The sequence below is a fragment of the Hippocampus bargibanti genome, linkage group LG08 (genome assembly GCF_051943395.1).
Source record: "Hippocampus bargibanti isolate YZ-2025 linkage group LG08, ASM5194339v1, whole genome shotgun sequence".
Lineage (NCBI taxonomy): Eukaryota > Metazoa > Chordata > Actinopteri > Syngnathiformes > Syngnathidae > Hippocampus > Hippocampus bargibanti.
In genome coordinates this window covers 23946164-23965367 of record NC_142741.1, presented here as the reverse complement: position 1 = coordinate 23965367, position 19204 = coordinate 23946164, and the positions used below count along the sequence as shown (strand labels likewise).

The window sequence follows — 19204 nt, the reverse complement described above, 5'->3', positions numbered from 1 at the left end:
CACCGACAAAAGGGTTTGCCCAGGAAGCTCGGCGCACGCATCTACCTACTACTACAATCTCAAACAAATCAAACGGAATCATTTTGAACGTTGGCAGTGCTTTTTAATAAAGATGCAGATTTACGAAGATAGAAGGTTACAAACAACATTCACTTTAACAACACAAACCAGGATCACTTCTCCAAGCATCACGTAAACAACAGAAAACAGCCACACTGGGCCTGCCCTTCGCAAAACAAAACATTCCCATGAACTAGCGGAAAGCCACTCAATGGCTTTTAAGGCAAATGAAGAAATGTTAGGCTAAGAGCCTGTGCCTCAAACTTTAGGCTCCATGGTAGAGGAGCATGGTGTTGAAGAAGGTGTGGTCATACAACTGCTCCGCTTTTACAGACTTCTGGTGTTCCACTTGGCTGATCTGGGGCGACCCCTTGTAGACTGAAGTCGGATCGCGCTGGAAGGGAAGTTGCGGTTGAATATGACCGAGTGAGACTGGGAGGGAGAAGACAAACAATCAAGCAAATGAATCATTGGTGAATGTTGACCTCATTTCGATGGTGAGTGACCTGTTCCAAATACAGTGAAACCTCGGTTTACGAACCCCTTGGCTTACGAACCTTTCGGTTTACGAACGGTACATTTGTGAAAATTTTACTTTGGCATACGAACTATTTTTCGGGATACACACGGAGCTGCCACAATGAGTGATGTGTCGTTCGCGAACGAGCCCGTTCTCCTAACAAGAAAATGGCAGCCGACTTGTTTTTGTCCTCTATTCCCCGCCCCCAGTATTCGGTTAAAGCCACGTGATTGGTCAAGAACGCAGCAGTGAGGGGGGGAAGTTAAACATTAAAGAGACAGGCCAGATTTGTGCATGCTGAATGACACGCTGGACAATTTTACTTGGTGTGTCACTTTGATGGAAGGCTCAAATGTTATGAATTTTAATCTTTCGGTGCTTTGTCATTGATTGCAATAAAGAAAAGAAAAACACTTAAAAAAACACTGCAGATTTAATGATTGCACATTAATTACAATGCTAAGCTTGATCAACAGCGACACAGATCGCTTGTAACTTTCTTTTATCACCGCACAAAAGAATTGCCACACTCATGTAAATGTAATATGGAAACAAAGCACATGTATTTATCAGTTTAACTAATTAAACCCCCCCCCCCCCACACACACACACACACCCTTGCATCCTTTAGCAAACTGTACATAGCAATGCAAACTTTCTTGGGCAGCTAAATAATGGACTATAAAATTCCCATTTAACTTTTCTTTAAAGGACAACCAACACCACTTTTTTATCAGAAAAACGTTTTATAGCATCTAAAATACACAAAACATGCAGGATGATATTTTTTAGTCAAATGCAAAACACCAATAAAAATGATTTCAAGTGTCCCAAAACTGGCACAAAATGAGCTCCGAACTGGGGATTTTCAGAAAGTCCTGCCCCCAGCTCATGATGTCACGCCAGGACGTCTTGCCTTGCTACAGAATCAAAACAATGGCTTCAGAAAGTTCAGATTGGGAGAAGATGCTTTCTTGTTACTCATCCAGTTATGAATAGGATTCAAATAGTTCTGAAGAGGAAAGCATACATGTTTGCAATCGATTAGAGAAGTCCTTCCGTATCAATTCGAGCCGTCTGGACTCCAATGTAGCGTCCCAGAAAATGCACAAGATGGCGCCCAAGCTCCGTTGGAAATGGGCTGATTTGTCTGCTGGGAATTTGTGTCAACTAGTATCAAATAGTAGTCTTGGGGCAACACACAACGATTCACCATTGCATTATTTATGTAGTTTTCCTTCTAATTTCGCCATCAACACGATGTTTTCAGACCAAACAAAGTACCCAAAATGCATTGTGTGTCGCTTTCTCGGTCAGGGGCGTTCCTTCAGTGACGTAACGTCAGGCATCGTCATCAACTCGCAAACGAGACTTCCAGAGTCTTAAAACGTAAAATATAACTATTTGCCGTGGAATATTTTGTAAAATACGTTCAGTAGAAGTCATTTGAAGTGATTTGACAAATTATGAACGCAACTTGTCCGCAGGTGTCGGTTGTCCTTTAAATTTCCAGAATAATTGAAAACATGCTTTCAAATTTTGTTGGGAAACGGGGTACATCAGAGGGTAAAAAAAAAATATTTTCCTTCATCCATGCAAGCAAACAATTACCGTCAACCAAAGTTTAACAATTGCAAACTATATCCAACACAAATGTGAAGCAAAGAGACACATACACCGGCAGCCATTCTACAAATAAGCATAAGAGTTGGTGCAGCGACAGGGAGTTTGCATAGATGCCACATTGAAGACCTCCAGCTCTTTAGCTTGGGGGCTGGGAATGGCCCGTCCCCCCTGGTCCTCCCACTGTTCCATGGGTCCCGACCCGTTCGCTGGCGTAAGCCCATTCAGCCCCAATGCAAAGGGTCCTGGCCCACCTGAGGTCACAGTAGATGCCAACTCCATGCTTTCCATTGGGGACTCTTCAGCACCAACCAGTGGTCCATTGCCGTTCTGAACTTCAAATGGCGCGCACAGACCTTCAAAAAAAAAAGATCAGTCAAGCAAAGGAATAATCACATGATTTGTTATATTTTTTTACATGCTAGTTCATTCAATGAGCATTATTAACACAATAATGTCAATCATTTTTTTTTTCAAAAAGATTTACATGACATAAAAGCTCAATATCTGTGAGTTGCAGGGATACATGTGGGAAATTTAAAAAGGGGGCCAGTTGGGGGCCCTTGTATCTGAAAAAAGGGGCCAAATCCTGAAATTGATGGGCCCGATTTAAAGGATAACCGACGCCTCTGGACAAGTTGTGTCCATAATTTATTTATAAAATCACTTCAAATGACTTCTACTGAGTGTATTTTACAAAGATTCCACCGCATATAGCTATATATTATGTTTTAAGACTCGCGCTGAATATTCACGAAGTCTTGTTTTTGAGTTGGTGACGATTCCTGACGTGACGTCACTGAAGGAACGACCCTGACCGAGAAAGCGACACACAATGCATTTTGGGTACTTTGTTTGGTCTGAAAACATCATGTTGATGGCGAAATCAGAAGGAAAACATAAATAACGCGATGGTGAATCTTTATGTGTTGCACCAAGACTACTATTTGATACTAGTTGACACAAATTCCCAGCAGACAAATCAGCCCATTTTCAACGGAGCTTGTGCGCAATCTTGTGCATTTTCTGGGACACTACATTGCTGTCATTGACAGCTTGAATTGATATAGGACGACTCCTTTAATCGATTGCAAACATGTATGCTTTCCTCTTCGGAACTATTTGAATCATATTCACTTCAATGTAGCGTACATTGAAGTCCGGATGCCTCAAAATGACACGGAAGGACTTCTTTAATCGATTGCAAACATTGATGCTTTCCTCTTCAGAACTATTTGAATCAGTTTCATAACTGGATGTGTAACAAGAAAGCATCAAATCTGAAGTCATTGTTTTGATTCTCCAGCAAGGCAAAGACGTCCTGGCGTGATGTCACGAACAAGGGGGCGGGACCTTCTGAAACAGGCCACTTCCGGTTTCATTTTGAAGTAGTTTTGGGCCATTTTAACTCATTTTTATTGGTGTTTTGCATGTGACTAAAAATATCATCCTGCGTGTTTTGGGTATTTGAGATCCTATAAAACATTTTTCTGATGTCAGTTAGGAAACAAAAAAAATGGTGTCGGTTGTCCTTTAATGGACTACTTTTCTATTGTCACTCACAGTGCAAGTTGTGTCATTTATATTTTTGTTAACTCACCGTTAGGTCTCGCCTTCTTGACTGGGTTGATTTCCTGGTCATCGAATGACCTCTTTCTGTTGGGTATGCCCTTGAAGAAGCTGCGGCCCTGGATAGTGGGGTGAACGTGACTGGTGCTATTATGAAAAGTCCCATTATGGAACGTAGCCATGTTTTGTTGAAAGTTCTGGGCATTGGAGAGAAGCTCAGCACACTCCCGGAAGCCCTGCGCGTGGGCCAGGTCAGCAGCGGTCAGCCCACTGGCATTCCTTACACTGCACAACGGGAAACGTTAAGTGTCAGTGGTCTTTACTGCATGTTTTCTTGAACACAAATAAAAAGAAAACATGACACGCATACACACACACACACACAAACTGACTGACTTATCAAGCAAACCCTCACATACGATACACACATATACACAGATAAAATAATTGCATTAGTCATCATCATGACAGATGATGATGATGATGGATCGTTTGCATCATCTAATGAGTGGTTCCAAATATTCCGAAAAATATATGTCTGCTGCATAAGAGACAGGATTAAAACAATGGAAGTGATGCATTTGTAGGTGTACCTGAAATGATCCGATAGGAGAGCGGATGATCCACAAGACTTGATGTCCAATGTTCTTGAAATACAAGACAAGCTCATGCGAAAAAAAAAAAAAAAAAAAAAGCAGAAGATCAACCCCGAATCCAAATGCTGCCAGAATTCAAATATGGAGTGCACAAGAAGATGAGAATATGTGAAGTTTGAAGCCTGGTTTTCAAATGCCAGTGCCAAAGTGGACAAAAGTAGACCCGTTCTTAGGAAAGTTGCTAAAAATTCGAAGGAGGAGTCCAAAACAGACAAGACAGGGTTTCCAAAATGCTCCATGATAAGTGCAAGATCTCCAGGATGAGGGTAAGTACCAAAGATATGGGTAAATCCGTTGAAAGTGATCGTCAAAAGAAAGTGTCTTGGACAAATTAATATGGACTTTCAAGTTAAAAATCTTGCCTGAAGATTGACTGGAAAAATGCAAGCATATGCATCCGTGTGTGTGTGTGTGAGTGTGAGTGTGTGTGTGCATTGTCCAAACTTGTGTTAATCAGGCCTCTTTGCAGCAGACTTTCATCATGCGAGAAAAAAAAGCAGTGTTTGGACTGGAGCATCGCCTTTTGTGGAATCAATGTTACTTGACAGTAAAACCATTTATCCAACATTATTGCAACATTACCAATTGAATGTAGTTATGATAGAAACATATTTTCCCTCCTTTAATTGACAAAGAGGAAATAAAATACAGCTGAGAAATGGAACTCTTTTAGCTTAATGAATGGAATTTTCATTTGCTAAACAATACTGCGCTTGTTTATGTGAATGTCGTCACAGTGCATAATAGGTTCTCAGTGCAAACAGAAAGGTCTTTTGTTTACGAGATGTGGGTTCTGGAAAAAGAGCCAGGGTGCAGCTCGGCGTCAGAGGTGCCGTTTCATGTACAGTAGGAACGATATTAGCCCATGGAAATTAGAAAAAGTCATCAATTTCACTTGTTTCAAAGCATGTTTTAAATCAATCAAAGTTTTACTGTAAGCAAGTGCCATTGAATTCCACAGTGTAACAACGTCCAGCCTTTTCAACCAATTCATTGTGTCATTAAAAAACCTTTAAAAGAAATAGTGCACATTAAGAATCTTAACACTGTAAAAAAATATATCATAAAAATCACACAATAACTTCTTGCACATCATTCGCCCCTCCCCCCCCCATTCAAATTAACGCTTCCAACATGTCAATCAAAACAGATCACTTGTTTTAAATGTCTCACGACAAGGAATATTTTTCAAGGATTTTTATATCTATACTGTCTAACTATATATGGGTAGTATACGGCCCCCCGATATCCACACCATGCAAATATAAATTATCATTTGATAATTAAAAAGCTCATATTCACTCATTTCCAACTAAGGCCTTCAGCTACAATTCTAGCAATGTGACCTTAAACGCACCGCTTCGGCGCTCCCTTACAAGGAGTCGAGTTGTTCCGTTAGTTTATCCGTGATAATCTTACTTCCCGAGCATCATAAAAATACATATTTTTCCAGTTGTCAACAATCCACACATACTGTACTTGCAAAGGGATGTTTTACTGACCACTTTTATTATGTGGCAGAAGTAAAAGTGAGGATGCTATGGTCTTTTATTACAATACATAGTTTTTTTTTTCTCGAAGGTTGGTATGTAAAGTGCATCCCTAAAAGAGACTGCAATTAAATTTGAATATTTACTATCATGTCAAATATGACCACCTATCAAAGGCCCAGTTTAAAACTTCAAAAATCCAAATATTCCTTTTGTGAGACAACACATCTTTAGTATCCACGTCGTTGGAACAAGTTTTAAAAAGGAAGCGTTAATTCTTTTTTTTTTTTAAATGCCTGATATGCTTTGCTTTTCAGACCTATATAGATATGTTTTTCGCTAACTAATCGTCTAACCTCCCAGAGGCAACCTGTAGTCATGCTAGTGCTTTGACATGGGACTCACGTGATTAAACCTGTCCGTATAAACGGCTCCTATTGGTTAGTTGACAAAAATAAAGTTTGAATATAAAATCAAATAAGCTAGAAAAATAAAGACAAAAGCTAGATACAAGAACAATCATGGGTAATAAGCAAAGCATGCAGGTCTAGAAAGTAATAATAATAAAATCTTCATTGACATCAAAACCTAGCATTAAAACCAATCACCGCAAGAAATACCTCAACAGTTTGCCAGTGTGTAGATAGGAAGCGATAGTGAGAACACTCAATGCCACAACAGTGCGGCTATCCCAGGGAACGGGGCAGACTCAGCAGTGTCTATTCTCCCCCTTTCTAGGATTACTTGAAAAAACCAAGTCATTTCCAACTCAACGGCTGCAAAACAATTAAGATGTACGGTTCTGTTTTAGCAGGTGAGTAAACGTTTGTCTTTTTTTTTTTTTCTTTTCTTCTTGTCACTTATTGTCACTTTCAAGAAGGAAAAGGTGACAAAGGATTACAGGATATTGTATCAGGTTAATAGTGTGACAGAACAAAATGAAGACATTTCTTGGCATAACGATAAAATAGTTGACACAGTAACATAACAGCGAATAAATGAATAACCATTTGCACAGGATGAATGTTACCATTACTCTTAACAGGTGAGTACAACGCGAGCAACTCCCAATCGCTCAGATGTCGTAATAGTCGATGTCTGCGCTCCCTTACAGTGTTCAGTCTCCTGCTAACTAACTAGCTAGCTAGCTAGCTAACGGGCTTCTTTTCCACTTCCCAAGGCTCATGACAAATGAAGAAATTGAAAGAATATGAATATTGTTCTCTTTGGGATTAAAGTTAGCCAGAACCATCAAACTCTATTCGAGAAATGCTGCATAACAAATTTACTGTCTAAAAAGCTGGACCAAAAATGAGTTCGCGTTCAGCTTTAAATTGAAAGGGTTCTCGTATGACTTTAAAGGACAACCGACGCCTCCGGACAAGTTGTGTCCATAATTTGTAAAATGGCTTCAAATGACTTCTACTGGGCGTATTTTACAAAGATTCCACCGCATATAGCTAGATTTTACGTTTTAAGACTCGCGCTGAATCTTCCGGAAGTCTTGTTTTTGAGTTGGTGACGAGTCCTCACGTCACGTCACGGAAGGAACGCCCCTGACCGAGAAAGCGACACACAATGCATTTTGGGTACTTTGTTTGGTCTGAAAACATTGTGTTGATCCGTGTTGATAGCGAAATTAGAAGGAAAACACATAAATAACGCGATGGTGAATCGTTGTGTGTTGCACCAAGACTACTATTTGATACTAGTTGACACAAATTCCGAGCAGACAAATCAGTCCATTTCCAACAGTGCTTCGGCGCCATCTTGTGCATTTTCTGGGACACTACATTGCTGTCATTGACGGCTTGAATTGATATGGGACGACTCCTTTAATCGATTGCAAACATGTATGCTTTCCTCTTCGGAACTATTTGAATCATATTCATAACTGGATGAGTAAAAAGAAAGCATCTTCTCCGAATCTGAACTCCGTGAGACCATTGTTTTGTTTCTTGAGCAAATCAAGACAACTTGGCGTGACATCACGAACTGGGGGCGGGACTTTGTGAAAATCTCTAGTTTCAAGCTGATTTGTGGCTGATTTTGGACACTAACTCATTTTTATTGGTGTTTTGCATTTGACTAAAAATATCATACTGCGTGTTTTGGGTATTTTAGATGCTATAAAACGTTTTTTCTGATTTCAGTTAGGAAACAAACAAAAAAATGGTGTCGGTTGTCCTTTAAGTCAGAGTTCGGACTGAATTTCTTCTCAAGATGTGAGTGTGATCAATTCTATCTGTGGCACTGTATTTTGAGTCAAAATTATAAAGGTAAAGGTGTTGAATTGTATGAACAGTTGAATTTTGTTTATATATATGTAATTATTTATTATGAGAGCAGGTCCATTTTTCATTGGATCTGCATTTTGTAAAGTGAAGTGCCGACTGTCATCTTCTTACTGACAACGATGCTTGTTTACTGTTTCATATAAAAGTAGCGGTAATAATTTGTCAACATCAGGTTGGATTTTCCCGTTTGCCATTATTTTACCTGATGTCGTTAACACATTTTTTGTGTGCGCCTACGTACAATAATATTTAGTTTTAAGACTTGAATTGGTTTGTCATGAGCCTCATTCCCACCTAACGTGCCTGCCTGTGGTTTCAATATTCCCTCCCTTCTCACAATTCCCCACTACTTAAAAGAAACTTTATAGTCGAGACTAAAGATACAATCTGTGATCTAAAAGGGAAAAAAAGTACATCATTTTCATCACTTAAACATTTATTCATTAGGTCATGACCAAATGCACATCACAAGAAATGAAGTATTGATGAGGCCAAAACAACCAGGGGTTTTCATGAGCGACGAAAAGTCACATTTTAATGAAGAGTTAAAAATCTTTGTGACTTGAAGTTTAGAATAAAATGTGTGTAATTTTGCTGACATTGTTGAATGTAAATCATTATCAAAGCAAATGACTGACTTATGGCTATCTCGAGTGAATAATAAATACACACGATTATAAACATTTGTTCCTCAAACATGTCATTTAAAATAAGGATTTTTTTTTTTAATCCAAAATTAAAAATAATAAAGAAATCTGTAAAATTCGAAAAGCTCCCTGAAAGTTCTGGATCCAAAGTCATATGGCATAACAACAATCAGCCACACAGCCAGATGCAAAGTATGAAACTGCAAATATAAGTCAAGGAGTGGTAATTAAAAAGTAGAGTAAGATATTGCTATTTGTGTTGGAAGTGATGAGAGTATTCCAAGAAAACAATAGAAAACCACAGGCCAACAGATGTGGTTCGCCTGAAATATATATTTTTAAATTGCAAACATACGTAATCATTAAATCATCATGATATTTAATCATTAAGCCTTTTAAAATCACCTTAATATGAAATTTCCATCTTTTAATAGCTTTTATTTCTGTACTTGACATAGTCGTTGAGCCAGGCATAAACATTTTTTTATGAATAAAATTGAATCCTGACGATCTGAATAGCAGGACGTATGAAGCAATCCTATGATTTTTTTTATTCTGCATTAGGAAACGTTAAATCTGCAGTATGAAACATACTGGACCCTCCGCACCCTGCCCACCACCTTTTCCAGCTACTCCCCTCAGGCAGGCGCACCAAATCCAGCAGACATTTAAACAGCTTCTTCCCCCAAGCCATTAACTCTTTGAACAGAAGCCCAAATTGAACTGTATAGTGCCGCTTTGCAATTTTTTGGATGATGATACTAGTGCAGCGTGTTCGACCGGAAACAAATTCCTTGTGTGTTCTACATACTTGGCAATAAAGATGATTCTGATTATGGAGGTCAAAATAAACCTCTGCCTAGCTCCTGACTTTTCATACACACCCAAAAAAAAAGCAATTTAAATAAATATATAAATGTGAACAAATAGATTAATTAATTATAATTAATTTTAAAATAGTGACTCAACAGATTGTCTGAAAACTCATGAAACAGGACTGGATAAAAAAATGATGATACTCCGAGACAAGAGTGAAAGTAAGTCAACCAAGAGGACGTGTTCATCCAAGGTGTGTCCTCCAAATACCATTCCAAGTGTCTTCAAACTTGTAACCACTTAGAGTGCCTATTAAAAGAGTGAAAAGTAATCACTGTACTGTTTGGTGAGATTGAATGTACCACACTAAACATGGTTGATCAGAAAAAGATAAAGAAGCAAGTTCAAGGATCAACCATCTCCAAGCAACTCGATGTCATGACGACAGTGGAACATATTAGTGAATATGAAAATTCCAAGGGACTGCAGCCAAACTCCATGTGTGTGGCCGTAAGAGGAAAATCAAAGACAAAAACGAAGAGGCAGAAAATACAAATGGGAACAAAAGAGCCAAAAACAACCTCCAAGGAAGTTTAAGATGAACTGAAAGTAGTGAAAATGACAGATCGCAACATCCATTGGAATAGACAAAATAGACAATTAATAGCGACTGGGATTAGCCCAAGGGCAATCCACAAAGTTTCTGGGAGAATATCTCGTGGATGGAAAGATGAGACAAACTGGAACTTTTTGGGCAAAACCTCCTCTGTGTTCACAGACAGAAAAATGACAAGAAAAGAACACCGCTCCTACTGGAAAACAGGGAAGAGGCTCTTATGTTACAGTCTATTCGATCTGTGCAGGCTACAAAGAAATCTTATGACGATCCATGTATGCGAATCAAACCTCTGAAGATGGAGGACACTGGTTCGCTTGAATTGAAAAGCCCAAAGGAATAGAACAAGAAGAAGATTCAGAAATGTGCTGTCCGGTGTCAGAAACCATGGTCCCGGTGTTACTGGTCATGGGTTATTGAAAGACAAAGAACAAAACATTGGACTATTCTATGACCTTCTAAGAGTCTCGATCAAACCCGATTGAAGATCTGCGTAAGGAGCTGCATCAGGCAGAATGGAGAAAGCGCACTTCATACCTGAGCTGGAGAACTTTGCTTAGAAAGAGTGATCCAAAATTCCTGAGATGTACAGCGTGGTGTGTGGGATAGTGTGTTAGGGGTACCATCATTTTTTTTGTTTTTTAATCCAGGTCTGTTTTTAAAACAATTCTGTTGAAACGCTATTACAAAACAAAATCTGAATTTCTGTTTAATTTTAATCACATTTGTATTCATTACTTTAATGTGTGAGCAATGTAGGTTTTTTTTTTTAATCACAGGGGGCTGCCAACAATTGCATTTGTCAAAAATAGCTTCACAAAGAGATGAAATAGAATGTACAGCGTTTAACACATTGTCAGCTATGTTGTGTTTATGCAGTTCCATACAATGCAACAGCGTTTTAGCTGGTAAACACCTTGCGAGTGAAGGGCAATGTGCATTTGGTCATCTCTTTAAAACTGGATATTAAGATATTATGAACCAAAACAAATAAAACACACTCTCGAAATATATCATGCAACATGGCTTCTGAAGTTAATCACAGTTTATCAACAATTTCATCAAGCTGTCCTTGTGTTCCAAAATAAAAGGTGGTACATGAGCTCAAAGCCGCGAAGATCTGTTAATGTTCAACTTTTATGAATAGTTCAAAGTTCAAACGGGGTGAATTGAGTTGAAACAAAAACGATTGCAAATGCTCAATCTCAGTAGACTCACAAGTGGCAGTTTGATGAGAATTGTCACGATGATAAACAACAATTTCAAAGATGAACAAAAGTGAATCACCTTTTCAAGGGCGCGCCACCAAATTGTACATTTCGCGATCAGCGGTGATATTATGAGAAAGAGCAGGAACAACTTTTGTCTGAAAATGGTGCAACGTCGCCCGTGATGAGAAGAAAAGAGCGTCTGCGCAGAGCGCCGATGCGTATGTGGGACTGTCGCGGCTTGGAATTGAAGCAAATTTACGCGGGATAGGAGATTTGAGACAATCTCTTTTTTGTCAATGGATGCGATAGCTTCGTGTTTGCTTTCAACATTTAACTTGTAGCAGATGTGCACGTTTCACCATGATGTCCCCGATCCACTGGTGAAAAGGATGCTTTCATCATCTCTGTCATCTAGAACTGCTTCATACAACAAAGAGGGTGCAGAAAGTGCTTAGGATTGAATGGCTGTCGGTTTTTTTTGTTAGTTTTTTGTTCTTTTGACTCCAAGATTGCGCCGTGAGAGTGGCTGCCTTTCCAGCAGCTCCTGTATTGTGTCTTTCTACTTCTTCCTTTCCTTTCCTCTTCCTTCCATCACTTTGCTGCAGTGAAATATAAATTTCTCCACTCCGAGACTAATAAAGGCTAATCCAATCATTGCAAACAACCTTAAAAGACAACCGACGTCTCCGGACAAGTTGTGCCCATAATTTGTAAAATGGCTTCAAATGACTTCTACTGAGCGTATTTTGCGAAGATTCCACCGCATATAGCTATATTTTACGTTTTAAGACTCGCGCTGAATATTCAGGAAGTCTTGTATTTGAGTTGGTGACGAATCCGTACGTGACGTCACTAAAGGAATGCAGTCCTTCCATCACGTCAATGTATTTTGCTGTCATTGTTTGGTCTGAAAACCTTGTGTTGCACCCAAAAGCTGCCAGAAGAGGGTGTCCAAGCTCCATATAAGGAATTTATCAGCCTGTGGAAACGGAGGTGGCCACAGGAGGTCGCCATTTTGTGCCTCTTTGTGAGTGAGACATTTGCCCCCAATGTTGCCTCAAAATGGCGCGGAATAAATTCTTTAATCGATTGCAAACATGTATGCTTTCCTCTTCAGAACTATTTGAATCATATTCATAACTGGATGTGTAACAAGAAAGCATATTCTCCGAATCTGAAGCCATTCTTTAGATTCTCCAGCAATGCAAGACATCTTGGCGTGATGTCACGAACTGGGGGCGGGACTTTCTGAAAATGCCCAATTTGCAGCTCAATTTTTTTGCAGATTTTGGACACTTTAAGTTTTTATTGGTGTTTTGCATTTCACTAAAAATATCATACTGCGTGTTTTGGTTATTTTAGATGCTATAAAACGTTTTTCTGGCGTCAGTTAAGAAACAAAAACGTGACGTCGGTTGTCCTTTAAAATATATATGTTATTGGTTATTATAGGCTGTTTTCTGACTTTGTAGATAGTGGCTTTTTTTCTTCACAAACGTGTTTTTCTTTTCAATAAATAAATAACTGAGAAAGTACAGTAGCCCTTGGGGAACATCAAAATTGTCACTCAATGTGCAGTTCAACTTTTAATCACAGCAGGTTTCAAAAAGATGACTCTGTAAACGTCATCACTGTTCCAATTCAACTTTTGGTGGCAGGCCCTCGTAAAGGTGTCACATCCAGAATTGGAAAAGAAGAAAGGGTGCGGGGTAAAAGGGAGAAGAGATGAGCTCGCAATATTGACCACAGGACTTACTCAGGTTTTGCTCCCTGCACCAGGAGAGCGTTGATGCACTCCAGACTGCCCGCACGTGCAGCCTTGTGGATGGGCGTCTCGCCCACATAGTCCTGAGATAAGAGATGAGCTCACGGTTAAACATAGAAACACATGTTTGGACTAGCTCGGACAACAGTGAGTGCCTTGACATTTCTTGACCAAATACCTTCACTGTTCAACGAATTTACCTTTTTTCACAACTGAAAACAAACACCATATTTTAATATCTTTTAATATTCGCTTGCAGGGACATCTACCAAACACTTTTTGACACAGGTAATGACTGAACAGGGAAAAGACAAGAATCAATCGGAGAGCCTTTGAAAAATCAAGTGTAGGGAACCTGAATGTTTAGCTGAATGTTTCCAGATTCAGATACAAACCAATACAGGTTACTTATATAAGCCTTACATATACATTGCATACAAAATATAGCACTGAAGCAACTTACGATCAAATTCACCTTACGAACGACCGTTCGGGACGTATCTCGTTCGTAAGTTGGGGAGCGTTTGTAGTATTTTATGTTATCTGCAATATTTCCGTGTACTGAGGAAAATGAAATAATTCAAAAGGAAATGCGGGAGAGTGGTTCCAAACCTTTTGAGTTATGTATTTCAAGTAAAGAAACGAGAGAAAAACTTGCCCAAGGACATATAAAATGCTCTTGCAATACAGTGAGACCTCAACTTACAAACACCTTAACTTACAAACTTTTCGTCTTACAAACATCAAATTTATGAAAATTAAACCTTATAACAAGCACTATTTTTATAATACACACCCACCACGGCTGGCGGGGTGATCTTCGGCGGAAGCACACGACCGAAAAGCACATGAGGTTAAGTTACCAACAGTCCTTATGGAAGGTGACTCTCCTTCCATAAGCCATCAACGACCATCAAAAAGGTCAATAAAACTTTATTTTACAGCACAGTTTATTTCTTTAATTACAGTCCTCATGTAATGCGCCTCTCTTTCCAAACAGCAATTCCCTTTGACCTTCGACCACGCCATTCCATCAAGCCATACCATCACAAATGTAAATAAAGTGACTTTATGATACAATGCAGTGTATTTCTTTCATTACAATACAATAGCACATTTATTATACATAGAATAAGGTATGTTGTGTGTAGTTTTAAGGCTTATTTAGTTGAAAAGTATATTTTATGGAAACCCGGGAACGGATTATTCCCATTTTAATGGTTTCCTATGGGAATTTTTTTTTTTAGATACACACTTTTCGCCTTACACACTCCGTCTGGGAACCAATTAAGTTCGTAAGTTGAGGTCTCACTGTAATTGTTGAAGGATGAATTGTACTTTATTATTCCAAAGAAACCAATTATTTTATGCAAATTAGGTTTTAAACCAGTGCACTATTTTCATTTCCAATGTGCAAGTAATGCACTAATGAGAAGAAGGTGAAAGTATGCAGGCAATGCGTGAACTTTTCACCCAGACTTTAACATTGCCCCTGCGTAGATGATTAATATTAAGAATGCAACAGAGCGGGAAGCGCGGACACACAAACATACACTCACACACACCCAAATGAGTCATGATCAAATAACAGACCAGGCTCGCTGCCGGCAGTGCAACTGTTCAGCAGACAGGAAATGATACAAACGCTCCACTGCAAGCTGGCTGGTTAGCCCGCAAAAGGATAAAATGACCAGTGTATTATAAATAAAGTCTGCACGATCTGTGTCATGATGACATCAGTGTGTTATGTCATTGGGACCGACTAATCTCATTTCTCCAAGTAGTGCAGCAGAGCATCAAACATAATCCCCATGTCTGAATTCATCTACAAAAAAAGACAACGAAGCTGATGGGGAAAATAATAAAAGAAAACCATCTCAACTCTATTTTGACAGAAGACGACTTGAGAAAGGGGAGGACGGACGTAATAGCGGTCTGCAGGGTTCGTCATCATTAAGTGAGCCTTCTTGATGGGATCAGTCTGAGCTCAAGCTGTCACAACACTGCTCATTTCACTCGGTGCTGAGATAGGCTGAACTAAATTAAAATAACTGTATATTATTTGTAATAAATCAAATGAATTAAATTACAACATATATGTATAGATATAGTATATCATAGTACAGTGAGACCTCAATTTACTAACACCTTATCTTACGAACTTTTCGTCTTACAAACGTCAAATTTATGAAAATTAAACCTTATAATAAGCACTATTTTCATAATACACACCCACCACGGCTGGCGGAGTGATCTTCGGCGGAAGCATACGACCGAACAGCACCAGAGGTTAAATTATCAACAGTCCTTATGGAAGGTGACTCTCCTTCCATAAGCCATCAACGACCATCAAAAAGGTAAATAAAACTTTATTTTACAGCACAGTTTATTTCTTTAATTACAGTCCTCTCTTTCCAAACAGCAATTCCCTTTGACGTCCAATGCCATTCCATCAAACCATCAATGACCATCACAAATGTAAATAAAGTGACTTTATGATACAATGCAGTGTATTTCTTTCATTACAATACACTAGCACATTTATTATACATAGAATAAGGTATGTTGTGTGTAGTTTTAAGGCTTATTTAGTTGAAAAGTATATTTTACGGAAACCCGGGAACTGATTTTTCCCATTTTAATGGTTTCCTATGGGAATTTTTTTTTTTGAGATACACACTTTTTTGCCTTACACACTCTGTCTGGGAACCAATTAAGTTCGTAAGTTGAGGTCTCACTGTAGATGGAAAAATCTTTTTGGTGACCCACTTAAAGGACAACCGACACCATTTTTTGTTTCCTAATTGACATCAGATAAACGTTTTATAGCATCTAAAATACCCAAAACACACAGGCTGATGTTTTTAGTCAAATGCAAAACACCAATAAAAATGAGTTAAAGTGTCCCAAAACGACTTCAAAATGACCCCGGAAATGTCGAGTTTCAGAATTTTTAACTTACCAACACAATACCAAAAATTGTATTCTTATGATTAATTACGTAGTGATATATTGCAATATATTCTGGCTACCCGACACAGATTGTATTTAAGTCATGGAGAAACATGAGAAGAATGGCTTCAATTGGCATCGTTGTTGCGAAAGCGATGTATTTTTTTAACTTCTTAATGAAGTTGGGTGATTTTTACTTTTCATTTTCTCGCAAGCATCAAATTCATACTCACGCACATACCTGACTATTAATGTCTGCGCCAGCTTGTAGGAGCCATAACAAGCAATGGGGATGGCCTCCAAATGCTGAAATGTGAGTTGGCGTCTGGGCAAACTTGGAGGTCACAATGTTGACGCCGCAGCCTACTTGTACCAGACGCATCATGCACTCCAGCTGCAAAGAGACACAGGGTTGAGTGGCATAATTATACATGTCATTAAAGGACAACCGACGTCTCCGGACAAGTTGTGTCCATAATTTGTAAAATGACTCCTACTGAGCGTATTTTACAAAGATTCCACCGCATATAGCTATATTTTATGTTTTAAGACTGAATATTCCGGAAGTCTTGTTTTTGAGTTGGTGACGACTCCATACGTGACGTCACGAAAGGACCGTCCCCTGACCGAAAAAAGACACATTGTAGCAGTCCTTCCATCATGTCAATGTACCCGTTATATCGATATTGACGAAAAAATATCGATAAACCGGGAATCGATATACGACCCTGTTTGCATGTAATTTTCTCCGTGCGTGCGAACATCGTCGGGACTATCGATATATCCGATATCGATATAACGAGACTTTACTGTATTTTGCTGTAAATGTTTGGTCCGGGGACCTCGTGTTGCACCCAAAAGCCGTCAGAAGAGGGCATTCAAGCTCCATATAAGGAATTTATTAGCCTGTGGAATCGGAGGTGGCCACTGGAGGTCGCCATTTTGTGCCTCTTTTTTTTTGGGTGAGAGATTTCCCCCCAATGTTGCCTCAAAATGGCACAAATAAATTCTTTAATCGATTGCAAACATGTATGCTTTCCTCTTCAGAACTACAGTAAAGTCTCGTTATATCGATATCGGATATATCGATAGTCCCGGTTATATCGATACTATTTCTATGCACGCACGGAGAAAATTACATGCAAACAGGGTCGGATATATCGATAGTCCCGGTTATATCGATATTTTTTCGGACTCCCTTGAATATCGATATAACGAGACTTTACTGTATCTGAATCATATTCATAACTGGATGTGTAACAAGAAAGCATATTCTCCGAATCTGAAGCCATTGTTTTGACAAGCAATGCAAGACGTCTTGGAGTGACGTCACGAACTGGGGGCGGGACTTTGTGAAAATGCCCAATTCGCAGCTCAATTTTTTTGCAGATTTTGGACACTTTAAGTCATTTTTATTGGTGTTTTGCATATGACTAAAACATTATACTGCGTGTTTTTGGTATTTTAGATGCTATAAAACGTTTTTCTGGTGTCAGTTAAAAAACAAAAAAGTGACGTCGGTTGTCCTTTAACTGGAGGCAGATAATGGAGTGAAAAGAGCTCGGTCGCAGTTTGTTACACACAAGGTATACAGTACATTTTCCCCCACAACGAGTCTTTGTCATCATTTCGCACATGGTAGATTTGTACGCTTTGGTTATCACTGATCCTATTAATTGAAACGATGGATTTGCAAACGATTTGGGTCAAGTAAAACAAATGAACGATGGCGACGCATGTTTTTCACGAGCTAACAAACCAAGAGGCTAACATCAGGAAATGGCCGAAACACCTTGGCGCGCCCGGGAGAAATTAAATGGGCATAAATGTAAATTAATGCGCCTCTGAAAATTGGCAAGATACCTTTCCGAAATGAGCTGCCCAGTGGATGGGCGTCCAGCCGTAGAAGGTGTCCTCAACGGTGAGGTCAGACGGGTTCGTGGTTGTCTGGAGGATGGAACACAAGGCGCCGACATCTCCATCTCTGCACGCCCGGTGGAGAGGGAAGCGGCTGTTTAAAACCTCCTCGCTCGAGAATCCAGACTCGAACCCGACCGACATAGTTAAGAAAACGGATAAGTGGACAAACGACGGACGGAAAGAAAGGAAAAAAAATGGAGTGTGCGATCAGGTCCCACGCCGCCCCGGTTGTCTGGTGTACGTCTTTCTGCCTGACAACACAAAGCACACTGGTAGAGTGAAACTTGAGATAAGCCAAACGAGATGCAAAACGTGGTATGGAATTTACATATCACGGGGAATGGAGCTGACTTGATCCGGAAAAAAATGGACTAGAATTCCTATCCACGGATTGAACTCTTCCTGTCTTCTTCTACTAATTATTTATGTAGCATTAAAGTGAGAACGATTGACCACAGCGCCTATCCCTGGGTGGCGACCTGTGACTACATGCACACACACACACACACACACACACACACACACACACACACACACACACACACACACACACACACACACACACACACACACACACACACGCATTTACACGTACACGTACATATACACACACGCGCACACGCGCACACGCGTACACGTACACGAACACACACACACGCACACATACAAACTATACAGTATTCATTTATTCATTGCTTTCAACATAACTTGTAGCAGACTTGCACATTTCACAATGACGTCCCTGATCCACTGGTGAAAAGGACGCTTTGATCATCTCTTTCATCTACAAATTCTTAATAATAATAAGAATACTACTACTACTATAATAATAATAATAATAATATATAATAATGATAATAATGATAATAATGATAATAATATAATAATAATAATAATAAAAATAATAATAATAATGATAATATCACTTTGCTGACGTGAAATGTAAATTACTCCACTGCGAGACTAATAAAGGTGAATCCAATCCAAAACCAATAATAATAATAATAATAATAATAATAATAATAATAATAATACATTACATTTTAATTTCATTCAACAGAG

The 19204-nt window shown here is 39.1% G+C and overlaps 1 protein-coding gene across 3 annotated transcripts; it reads right to left on the bottom strand.

Moving 5' to 3' along the window:
• Positions 1-87: 87 nt before the first annotated feature.
• ankrd10b (ankyrin repeat domain 10b) lies at positions 88-18407 on the bottom strand. Of its 3 annotated transcripts, XM_089002512.1 has the most exons (6): positions 18086-18407; positions 16464-16616; positions 13262-13353; positions 3804-4057; positions 2458-2559; positions 88-492 (listed from the first exon to the last, which is right to left on the bottom strand). In XM_089002512.1, the coding sequence occupies exons 1-6, from the start codon at positions 18281-18283 to the stop codon at positions 326-328; spliced, it is 966 nt and encodes a 321-aa protein (XP_088858638.1). In that variant the 5' UTR covers positions 18284-18407; the 3' UTR covers positions 88-325. The 3 variants fall into 3 exon arrangements, with proteins under 3 accessions (XP_088858638.1, XP_088858637.1, XP_088858639.1); XM_089002511.1 differs by lacking the exon at positions 88-492 and having other exon boundaries at positions 499-2559; XM_089002513.1 differs by lacking the exons at positions 88-492; positions 13262-13353; positions 16464-16616; positions 18086-18407 and adding an exon at positions 4366-6532 and having other exon boundaries at positions 499-2559.
• Positions 18408-19204: the final 797 nt, after the last annotated feature.

Excerpts from the sequence above, each read along its gene's own strand:
- ankrd10b (XM_089002511.1), bottom strand. The coding sequence starts at position 18,283 with ATGTCGGTCGGGTTCGAGTCTGGATTCTCGAGCGAGGAGGTTTTAAAC. Across the intron at positions 13,354-16,463 it reads GCGCAGACATTAATAGTCAG|GACTATGTGGGCGAGACGCC; the intron begins GTATGTGCGTGA and ends CTCTTATCTCAG. Across the intron at positions 2,560-3,803 it reads CAAGAAGGCGAGACCTAACG|GTCTGTGCGCGCCATTTGAA; the intron begins GTGAGTTAACAA and ends TTTTTTTTGAAG.